Source organism: Eleutherodactylus coqui, chromosome 3, assembly GCF_035609145.1.
Source record: "Eleutherodactylus coqui strain aEleCoq1 chromosome 3, aEleCoq1.hap1, whole genome shotgun sequence".
NCBI classification, from domain to species: Eukaryota; Metazoa; Chordata; class Amphibia; order Anura; family Eleutherodactylidae; genus Eleutherodactylus; species Eleutherodactylus coqui.
The window spans coordinates 4,883,091-4,895,328 of NC_089839.1; the positions used below are offsets into that span (position 1 = coordinate 4,883,091).

At 44.0% G+C, this 12,238-nt stretch overlaps 1 protein-coding gene across 1 annotated transcript in view; it reads right to left on the bottom strand.

The window, feature by feature from the left end:
• The window catches only part of USH2A (usherin), a 903,954-nt gene that overhangs the window by 526,674 nt on the left and 365,042 nt on the right, over positions 1-12,238 (bottom strand). The window contains exons 24-25 of the mRNA XM_066594449.1: positions 11,362-11,465; positions 6,575-6,851 (exon numbers count right to left, since the gene is read on the bottom strand). Of these exons, the coding sequence (XP_066450546.1) occupies positions 6,575-6,851; positions 11,362-11,465 (381 nt within the window). The remainder of the gene's footprint in view (positions 1-6,574; positions 6,852-11,361; positions 11,466-12,238) is intronic.

Here is a 12,238-nt window from a genome sequence, read left to right on the forward strand (position 1 = left end):
CTGTACAGTATGTGGGACTCCACGTCCCAGGGATCAGTGTAGACAACCGATTCCCTTGCTCCCAGTTACAACCTCCACTACCCATTATAGAGAACCAAACAGACCGAGTCCACCATTGGGCACGGTCAGACAAGAGGACACTGACAGACCATCGTCTTCTAATGACAGACCCACGGACGCACATAGACCAACTCCCGGGTCTACAGTCACTATATGGCGACCCTGGAGCGCCACAGACCAGATGGCACTGTGTCAGCAACTGCCCGATCCCCAGACAGAGCCAGCAGCTTTCCATTGAAAGTTGGAAGTCATACAGAAAAACTACTCTGCCACTTGGACAGATATGGAATGTCTTATGAATGTAAAATGTCCTCTGGGCCTTTACAATAGTATTGCTCAATTTTGTGGTCTTGAAGATCGCCCAGATGACCCCCAGACATTACTTAGTGGTACTCAATATGTGGACAAGGTTAAAGCCTGGTTTAAGGATAAAGCCCAAGAGAGACGTACAGCCCTAACCCAGTGTAGACAGAACAAGGGCGAGTCTATTGAATGTTACTTTGGCCGTTTAGAGGAAGTTGGCAGAGATCTGGGTTTATATGATTGTCCAAAAGCCATACGTAATGCTGCTTTTTGTGAAGCCTTTATGCAAGGAATAGATAAGTGCCTGTCTGAACGCGTTAAAGCATGTACCCCCGATTGGCGACAGGCCAAACCGCGTGATCTATATAAGAAAGCTGTAGGATTTGTCATGGACACAGAAGACCACGCAAAGGGTGTTATGGTTAAACATTACACCATGGAGGGGGACACAGTCCGACTTAACGACCCCAGGCGGGAGACCCGTAAGTGTTATAACTGCGGGAAGACTGGACACTTGGCCCGTAATTGTAGAGCCCCTAAACGCCCTAGACAGAACACGTCAGACGAAAGGGGGCAACAGGGAAGTACGGCCAATACCACATCATCCCGCCCACAGGGAAATAACGGGTATACCAATTACCAATGAAGGTCTGGCACTCCTTCCCCCGTGTCCCTTATAGTTACTGACGCACGTGGGCCACAAATTTTTCAGCCTCTAAAAATCCAGGGGAAGGAGGTACCCTTTTTAATTGACACAGGGGCCACTAAATCATGTGTCAGTACCTCACAAGTCAATGATCTTAGTATTCCCCTCTCAGACTCCATAGCCATAGCCGTTGGAGTGTCCGGTGAACCAACACCCATGCGTGAGACCGAGCCCATAGAAGTCTCCTTTCAAGGGCCACGAGTCCTCACTCGCTTCCTGGTGTCACCCGCTGGGGATTGCATCATGGGAACCGATGTGATGGGACCCCTGGGGTGCTGTATTCAGCTCCATCCTTCCGGTGAGGCTCATGTCAGTACCTCTGCGGCCGACCACCAGGTATTCTGTCTCATGGCAGCAGACTTGGTCACTCCGCCTCCTTCTTGTACTGTATATGTGTTGACCCCAGAAGATACACAGGTTCTCTCAGCAGTGCCAGAGACCCTATGGGCAAAAGGGAAGACAGACTTGGGCCATCTCCACGTACCCCCAGTCATGGTATATCTCAAAGATGGGGAAAAAGCCCCCATGATCCGCCAGTATCCCCTAGCCATGGCACAGGAAGACGCAATAGCCTCCACTATTACAGAGTTAGTGTGCAGATTTGGGGTACCAGAGACCATTGAGAGCGACCGTGGTACTCACTTCACTGGTGAGGTAATGAAGGAAGTCATGTCCGCCTTAGGAGTAGAGCAGGCCTTTCACACCCCCTATCATCCGCAGAGCTCCGGAAAAGTAGAAAGACTCAATGGTACCCTCAAACTTAAGATACATAAAGCCATGGTTGAAACAGGAAAACCTTGGCCCGAGTGCCTACCTCTGGCCCTCTACTCAGTACGGACCACGCCAAATAGGAAAACAGGACTGTCTCCTTATGAGATTCTCTTTGGCTCCGTGCCTAGGTTAGGACTGTATCACCCACAAGCTCTATCCCTGGGTCATGATAAAGTTACTTCCTTTGTGCAGGACTTATGCCACAGGCTAAAAATAACACACGACCTAGTTTTCTCTTCTATTTCAGACCCTGATAGTTTGGAAGGATCCCACTCTCTGAATCCCGGAGATTGGGTGGTGGTAAAGAGACACGTCAGAAAGACTTTGGAACCTCGCTTTGACGGACCATACCAAGTGCTGTTAACCATTCCCACCTCGGTCAAGCTAGAAGGCAAACCCACTTGGATCTATGCCTCACACTGCAAGAAAGTTCCAACGCCTCAGCACCACGAGGGGGGTGGAGAATAAGCCCAACCCAGGGTGGGGGAGGGGGATGGCAACCTGGACACCAGCATTGATAGTCTGGATAGGTGTATTATTTACCCTTTGTTTTCTTGGACTACTCTCTTTTCGGGACAATTCCTCATCAACTGTCGATGTAAGAAGAAGATGGACTGTTTGGGCGGAAGGACACCCCAACATGTGGGAATACTTTGCAAAAGACGTACTGAATATTTCCCACATGTGCATGCCCAACCTGCGGAGTGGGGAAGATATTTTACGGACTTGCTTACTGTCTATCCCCACTCCAATAAAGACACTTCGCGATATATATTCAATAGTGCATAACGATAGTGATGTGGAAGAGAGCAATGTTATTCAGGAAAATACCTTTCTTAATGTATATGAATATTGTCCCTATTGTGATGCGGTCGAACATACACTTTATATTTCACACAAACAAATGGTAAGAGATTTGTTTAGATTCAGGAAAACAATAATACATTTTAAAAAGTCAGATGTCGGCTGTGATCTTGGGACTTGTTCCGATCGCCATATTTGGGGTCAGGAAGGAATTTTTCCCTTTTATACAAGGATAATTGGCTTTTTCCTAAAAGGGTTTTCGCCTTCCTCTGGATCAACTCAGCCTCAAAATTCCCCATAATTGTCATGCTGTTGTGTATATATATAGTAATCAAAGTCATAATCTCTTGTGTGAGCAAATGTACGGCAAAAGCCTTTACAGCCCCTGTGTAGGCCGACCCCCTGCTGGAGGTAGGCAGAACATACGGCGGTTCCTTCCAGTCTTGTCACTAGGTAGTGTAGGGTCAGGGTAACGCGACCTGGACGTGTTCACCACTAGGACTATCTCCAGGAGGGACATTGGTGTGGGTAAAGATTAGGGAATCCCCTGCCGTGCGTACCTGTGCACGCTACTAGTATTGTAACATCATACTAGAGACGCCTTATATGGACTAGTCGACCAATAGGACCTACCTCGACTATGACTTTTCAAAATAGAACTGGACCCTGCGTGTGTCTTCCTGATGTCCAAAATGGGGGAATGATAAGGGCCAAGAGGGGCTGTAAAGGAATTAATATATGTAGCTTATCAAAAATGAGTATATATATCAATCTATTTTAGCAAAATGAATATATTGCAATATATTGTATGTGTAACAGAAGTCATGACTGTTTTAAGGAAGAAGCCTGTGGCTTTTTGTGTCTACACTGAAGGTCTACGTCTGACCGAAGTGGAATCAGGAAGTTACAAGAGCAGATGTTCATAAATGTAGCAAGACATGGCCTAACCGCAAAGAGTTTTCAGCTCTCTCTGTCTAAAAATAATGTGCGCGTCTGAAAGTCATGTGAAATCAGCTATTTCTTAAATGTCAAAGTTTATTGAATGATTAAGTCATACGTTTTTAAGATGTATGGAAATCACGAGGTTATTCCCTGTATTACCAGAGGTCGCGTCCCTGCGTGGGCGATCTTCTATAAAGACTGAGACTATGCAAATAATAAACTCAGAGTTCATTACTTCACCATATACCGTGTATGGTCAGTACTTTGACTCTCAAGGAGCGCTCCTGCTTAGGTCAATTTGGAACCGGACAACATAACTGACCAGTCTGTTTGAACAGATTAACCCTCGACATACATCACATAGTATAATATACCAGTCATACATCCCATAGTATAATGTACCAGACATACATTACATTGTATAATATACCAGTCATACATCACATGGTATAATATACCAGTCATACATCACACAGTATAATGTACCAGTCATACATCACATGGTATAATGTACCAGTCATACATCACATGGTATAATGTACCAGTCATACATCACACAGTATAATGTAGCAGTCATACAACACATGGTATAATGTAGCAGTCATACAACACATGGTATAATGTACCAGTCATACAACACATGGTATAATGTACCAGGAATGGAGAAAGGAAGACAATATGGAGGGAAGGAATAAATGGATGTTAAAAAGGGAGGGAGGAAGGATATGAGAAAGAAAGACAGTAAAATGAATATATAAATGGCTAACAGACAGATATCAGACAGACAGACTGCAGCGGCGCCGCTTTCCGATCCCATCTGTATGTTCTGTAGTAAATGTTACATACAATAATATTCCTGTAGATCTCCAAACAATACAAAAATAACAATAAAAACTGACTTTCAGAATGCAGGAAGATCCTTCACAGAGAGAAGAAATTACTGCCAGCTCAGCATTTTCTGTCTCTTTGAAAAGTTCTCAGGTCATGAAGACTAAGTAATAAGAAGCAAATTATGATGTAGCCGGAAGCCTCGGGGGAGCCGTATCCACATCATGTATTTCAATAAGGCTCTCTGTAGTTTTCACATGATAACAGATTTTGGTAGCCATCCCTGGAGAGTCTCCTCTCTAATAGCATCCATTGTACATGCAGCCTCGGACTACATCAATCTGGGGGGGGGGGGGATTGGGAGAAGGCGCGCTGCTTTACTAAACTTCTTACACCCCAAATAAGAACCCGGATGAATGAGCGGCCCACACGGTAGCCACTAGGTGGCCACCACTGAGCGCTCTGCTGATGGCCCCGCACACACAGATACGTGGCTCCGGGGAGCGTCTATGTTCTCAAGGTAGTGAGTGGGGAAAGCTGCTGCCAGACACCTCCGGCTCTGGCTTATCTCTTGAGAACAAAAGCATCAGTTAACATGCAGCTGACTGATCCTTGCCTCACCGACATCTACAGCGGGGAGATCTGGCAGGCCCCATGCACATTAGATGACGGTCAATCGGTGGGCTTGGCCAATATACAGTACATCCTAGGGTTTGTCTAAACACAGATATTACCTTTAATGTGAGCGTCTCCAGAGATCCCCTGCAAACAACGGCTCATCTCCACTGCAGAGGCCATAAGAGGAGACATTTAGTATTACATGCAACCAATCAAATGAATGACTGACCATTTAAAGGGATTTCCCATTTTACATACTGAGTCCTGTTCATTCTCAGGATTGGTGGGGACCCCAGAGGTTGGACTGTCACTGATTATAAAGTAACCGTATAGATACTGTATCTCTAGGACATATCATCATTTTATGATCAGTGGTGATCCAACCTCTGGGATCATCACCGATTGTGAGAATGAAGCAGACACAATGTAGTTTAGTGCTGCATGCCCTTCCTAGTGGGTCGCTTGCCCATGCCCTGCACGAATGGGTGACTGGCAACATGGCTAAACCAATGCTGCATGCCCTTCCTTCTAGTGGGCCATCACTTCATAAGATGGGATCAACCCTGCAGATGGGCAGCTATTGATTTGATTGATCACATGTTATGGCTGCTGGTCATGGCTGGTGTCTCCTACCTCCTCCAGCTGTTGGTGATGGCCGGTGTTGTCTGTGGCAGACACTACATCTCCTGTCAGTTTCCTGGTTCTCATTGAGTGTGAGTATGCATCCAGTTTGCATGCATCCAACTTTGCAGTCCCCAAGCAATCCTGTCAGGTCGTGGGCTCTTTAGGGCTACTCCACCCATTAGCAGGTGCCTGAGCAACCAGTCCCTATACTGTGTGAAGGTGCAAATGTGTTTCTGTCTCATTTCCTGGTATTTGATACGTGCCTGAACCATCTAGCTTCCCCAACCTCTGTAATCTTGTTATTTAACTACACTTTCTCTTGTCTGCTGCCTGCCCTGACCCTTGGCTTTCTACATTGTGAAAGTATTGCCCTGACTCCGGCTCTGTTCTATCACAGCATCTCTATCTACACCTTTCGGTATCGCAATATAGAAAACATAATCAAGCGCATCAGCTGCCCCTTAACTGAGAATATTTCCAGGACTGGGGGGTCCCCGCAGCAAAGACCAAATCCCAATTAGTAGGGTGAAAAGGCAAAACCAGGGAACCCCAGGTGCTTCACCTAGATCTAGCCCCAAGTCCAATCAGTTCTGAGGCATAGCAGATCAACATCCAATTACATGACAAATACTATGTCTCCTCTAGCTGGAATTACCCCTTTAATACACAGACAGCCTGGATCTACCAGAGTAAGGGCCGCTACTTGTCACTGGAAGGCAAATCCCTTTATATGACAACCGTATGGTCCAGATGAGACAACTACTTCAAACAATTTATTGTTTAATCAGTAGGCCATTTGGAATAAATGCGTTAAACTGGTTTTCCATAACTGTAACATAGAAGGCCATCAATATCTGACCAGGGGGGGTTGCTAATCAACTGAAATGTTTACCATGAAAACTTTTTCTATAATTTTACCTTGTTGCATATGAAGTTCTGAAAATAAGGTTTGTACAGACTGTGGGACTCCTCCGACGAAGACTGGAGAGTTGACCTTTATCTCAAGAGCTTCAGGCTCAACCATCTGTTCCATCAAGTTATTGAACCGCACACAAAAATGTTCACCCTCCTTTTTAAACTGTATGTGGTTCCATCGGCCATCGCAGTATGACAGCCCAGCCCAGAGATTAACTTGTATTAGTGAAGAAGAGTGACTTTTATATTTTACGGTAAGGTTCCCATGGTCTAGCTGCACCTGGAAGAAAAGAAATGTGAAAGCAACATGGAAACTGAATGCAAACATTGTATCAAGACTGATAAAACCATTGGAATAAAAAATGGTGATGTCCTCTTAAAATAAAAAAAAAATAAACCTGACAATATAAGATCTTGAATATCACTTGTGTGACTTTGTTTTTAAAGGGGTGCTCTAGTTCATGCAAATAACTAATTAACATCCATGGGATAATTCAGTAAGAATAAACATAATGTTGGTCACATGGCATCTCATATCTCGTATGACTACAAACATTCAGTTAGGAACAGTGTTGAAGGACATAAGCCTGTCGAGGTCATATGACATGTTTGGGTCATGATGCCAACTCCAATTTCAGTTTGTTCAAGTAGTCCACAGGTGCAATGATTTTTTTTGTTCCCCTCTCAGGTTGTTCTTGGGGGTTCTGCTCTTAGAGACCCCTAGAAAACCGTAGCCCCAGGTAAGTGCCCAGTTTGGCACACTCTAACTTCTACAATTCACCCAACCCTTCAACTGGCCATACAATTATTGTAACTGTTGTCTCAACCCACTAATTTTGATGGAATTGGCCAAACATCTATGGACTGATTTATTAAGACTGGCGCTTGTTGAGCTGGTGCATGCCTCTTAATATATATTATGCATATCTTAAGTTTCCTGTGCATGAGAAGTAGAAATCTATGGTAGTTTAGAGAGCTCCAGAAAACTGTATACCTGTAGAAATCTGTAGACCTAGGAAATTGCCCAGTTTGGAACTATTTCATGGAATTGGAAGCGACTTCCAGGGTCATTGGGTCCTCCAGGGTCATCGGGTCCAACCCTCTGCTCGATGCAGGGTCACTAAATCATCCCAAACAGATTTCTGTTCAGCCTCTGAAGACTTCCATTGAAGGAGAACTCCCCACCTCCTTTGGCAACCTGTTCCACTTATTGATCCCCCTCACTGTCTTAAAGATTTTTCGAAAATTGAATCTGTGTCTCCTCCTTTTGACACACAAAAAAGAATTTATCCCTGTAACCTAAGAACCTGCAAGACCTGCTCACATGTATGGACCATGGAAAGGATACAAATCCCCAACATATAGCAGAATATAAGATCCAGGGGACATTCACATGTTCCACGTCTGATGTTGTGTACCTGATCCAGTGCAATAAATGTCCTGTTGGAGGCCTTTATGTTGGACAAATAGGACAAAAACTGAGAGCGAGGATAAGATCTCATTGCCACACAATTAAAGAGAGAAAGGCAGAATTACCTGTGGTAAAGATTTTTTCTAGCCATGGACACAACATAGAACATATGAAAGCTACTATATTAAAAGGCAATTTCAAATCCCACCATCACAGAAGAATTTGGGAGTAGAAGCTTATAACAATCTTTGACACTCTCAAGAACGGAATGAACCTTGGAAGGGGCTTCTTGCATCAGTGGAAAATATGAGAAATCTGTAGCATAGATAACACAATGGCCTGATGATCCTCTAACTCCAATTTAAAAACCATAAAACTTTCACATCCCTTATCAGTGGACTAATTAAGTATTTACCCTTCTACTCATTCAGGTCTGGTATTTTTTTAAGTGCAAATTAATCACACCATGTCTGTGCCTTTTTATATGTATGTGTATATATACATGCCTCTTCTGATCTATTCCATTTAAGCATGAAGAAGAACACTAAGTAGGTTTGAAAGCTCGCTATGACATCATGTATTTTTGTTAGCCATTAAAAGGTATCATATCTACAAGATTACTTGGTTTCTCTCACTGAGAACATTTTGCGCTACTGGCATACACTGGGTCAAACTTTTTCATTTTAGTTCTGTGTTCATCCATCCTGGTCTGTTTAAACACTTCCCTTTCTTCCTTCTTTTAAAGATTGTTAATGATTGTGATTTGAGAATCTCATTTCACAATATTTCCCAATCTTCTTGGACATTTCTGTCCAAAAGAACATCCAGCCATTGGATTCTTCCTATACTCTTTCTGAGCCTATTAGAATCTGCCTTTCTAAAAATAAATCTTAAAGGGGTTGTCCCGCAAAACAAAGTACAGTTAAGCACTTCTGTATGGCCATATTAATGCACTTTGTAATATACATCGTGCATTAAATATTGGCCATACAGAAGTTATTTACTTACCTACAGGGGGTCCGCCCCCTGTGCTGGCGTCCCCGTTTCCAAACTTCTCCTCTGGTCGCTGGATCAGTCGCGCTTGCGCAGAAACGATTCCTCTTCTGGATGGTACGGGCTCATGAGCTGCGTCCTGGCTCCTCCCTCGGCCATCCTCTTCTCCGCGTCATCACGTAGCTCCGCCTCCGTCACGTGGTGCTGATCAGCCAATGAGGTGGCTGGAATCGGCAGTGGAGCACAGACTGCAGAAGAACATCCACGGTGCACCGTGGGAGAAGACCAGCGGCGCCATCTTGGACAGAAGATTTTTTAAAGTTGCTGAACGGGGATCCAGGTGAGAGAATTTTTTTTTTTTTTTAAATAACACATGGCAGCAGTATTCCTTTGCTGTTACTGGGGGACTGGACAAAAAATTTTTTTACTGTTTAGGCGTGGGACAACCCCTTTAAGTGTGAGTCTTCTCAGGTCTTCCTCCCCTTTTTATACACAATTCAAGGATATCATGATCACTGCCTCCTAAGGTCCCAGCCACCCTTACTTCCTCAACCATTCCCTCCCTGTTGGTAAGAATTAGGTCCAAGATAGCAGATCCCCTTGTTTTATCTTCTGCCTTTTGAAAGATAAAGTTGTCAGTAAGAGCGGATAAGAATCTGTTCGATCCATTACTTTTACCTGACAGATTCCCAACAAATGTCTGGATGGGTAAAATCTCCCATGATCGCTATGTTGGGCTTCTTTGAGAGCTTGGCCATCTGATGTAGAAGGAGTTCCTCCATATCTCCTGCTTGTCCCGGTGGCCTATAGTAAATGCCTACAATGGTGTTCTTTCTGTTGTTCTCTCCTTGTATTCTACCCAGTTTCTACAGAACTCTCAGCTCTGAAGCTTGAATCTCGGTGGAGATGAATGTTTTCCTAACATACAACACAACACCTCCTCCCCTTTTATTAGGTCTGTTTCTTATAGATAAGTTGTATCCTTCAAGCCTTGTATCCAATCATGTGTATCATCCCACCAAATTTCCGTGATGCCTATGACATCATATTTCTCTTCCTGTGTTTGGAGCTCCAATTCTCCTGGTTTGTTTCCTATGCTCTGTGCATTTCTGTAGAAACATGTTAGTTTGTGATCGGGGTCTCTTGTTCCTCTATTTTACTTCTAAATTGTTTATCTTTGCTCTTTCGTTCCACTTCTAGTAGCGAGGGTCTCAAATATATTATTTAGCTGTATATTTTTACTTGGACTTTCACCTACCTTTTCATATTGTTCTAGATTAAAGCTCTCCTAATGAGTGTAGAAAGGCACCTGCCAAATACATGCTTACCTGTTTTTGTAAGATGCAACCCGTCTCTAACAAGCAGTCCATCATATAGGTAATTCACTCCATGGTCTAGAAATTTAAATCTTTGCTGATGGCACCATCGATGTAGCCAGTTGTTCACCTCTAGAATCCTGTTCCATCTTCTTATTCCAGGGCCATCCAGTTGGAGGATGGATGTGAAGACCACCTGAGCTCATAGTTCCTTCCCCTTCTTTCCGAGGTCTTCAAAGTCTCTGCAGATAGTTACAAGGTCCTTTTTTGCAGTGTCATTTGTCCCTACATGTATTAGTAGGAATGGGTGGTGTTCTGTAGGACTGAAGAGTCTTGACAGCCTATCAGACACATCTGTGATTTGTGCCCCTGGAGGACAGCAGCCCTCTCGTGAGGTGCCAGGTCTGCAGAGAGCGGCCTCTGTTCCTCTCAATAGGGAATCCCCCACAGCCAGTATTTTCCTCCTCCTCTTCTTCACAACACCTCTTTTTCTCCATTCAAGAGGATTCTGGGTGCTTACTAGACTGTTCTTTGTGGACAAAGGCATTTTTGCTGCACCTCCTCATTGTTCTCCTGTATGAGAACCTGGTACCATTTCCCAAACAGTATGGGTGCTAACTAACTCCTGATCCTCTTGGTTCTTTGGGTCACATGCTTCCATTCTTCCGCTTCTGCAAGTACATTGAACATTTCTTCTCTTTCTATATTCTGAATACTTTCTTCTTCTGTCAAGGCAATCCTCATTTTCCTTAATGAGTTACAATGTAGCTATTCTCTCCTGAAGACTTTGCACCTTTTCCTCCAGTAGAGACACAAGCTTCCATTTCTGGCAGGTGAAGTTGGACCTTTCCTCTGGTCGGTCTGTAAACATATAGCATACGTTGCAGCTCACCACACGGCTCCTCTCCTCATGTTGCACAGTCAGTTGATGTCCGCTTCACAAAGTTCTAGTTGTCAAGCATTCTCATAATGAAATTTAATCTATAAGATGAAAAAACTAGCCTTGCTCCTGAGAGTCACCATTCATACCCAAACTTCTGCAATGGATTCAACTATTAATCTGGCCATACACATTGATTACTGTTGTCTGAACTGCTGACTTTGGTGGAATTGGTCAAACTTATGGAGGCTGATTTATTGAAACCAGTTTTAGCCCCGATATCTGAAGACATGCCTAATATATTAAGAGACATCTGCATCTTAATATTATATAGGTCTAGGATCGCCCATGAAGCAGAAGAAGAAACTCACACCAGCTACGAGATGGCGTAGACTTCAGCTATAATCGCTAGTTTTCAGGTGAAAAGTATTGTAAATGTGGCAGGTCATGGCTTCCCTGCCTCTTGTGTCACCCACTCTTTAGTGACAAGGCTAAAACCATATAAAGTTACACTTTTTGTTGTAAAAATGTCACTTGCACCAAAATTGCAACTTTTTAGCACCATAATTTTGGTGCAAATGTAATAAATCACTACGGTGTGTATAGGGGCTCCCGTCTCTCCCAATAAGGGTGAGGATGGGACAGATGGATTTTATTTTGACTCATATCTCTGTTCTTTGGGGAGATAAGCCTCTATTAGAGGAATCAGCAGCAGCTTACTCCCCTGCCCTCATTAAAGGGATTGTTCAGAAATTCAACAAAATGGCCGCTGTCCATGCAACATGTGCAAGCCTATCTTAGGAAGGGGAATGCATCTCTAAACTGGAGGGACAAGGAGGTGGAGGCAAAGTCTAAGGCCACACCGCTAGTTCCTGTTAGGCTGAATGATAAGCCTGACAGGAGCAAATAGTTTGGCATTAAATTGTATCCCTGCCTTTTGGCCACACCCACTTCCTCCTCCAATCTGGAGGTGCATTCACCTAGAATGGGTTTCCACAAGATGCATAGAGGCTGATCATTTTGTTGAATTCCTGGACCACTGCTTTAAGAACACATGCACACTAGGC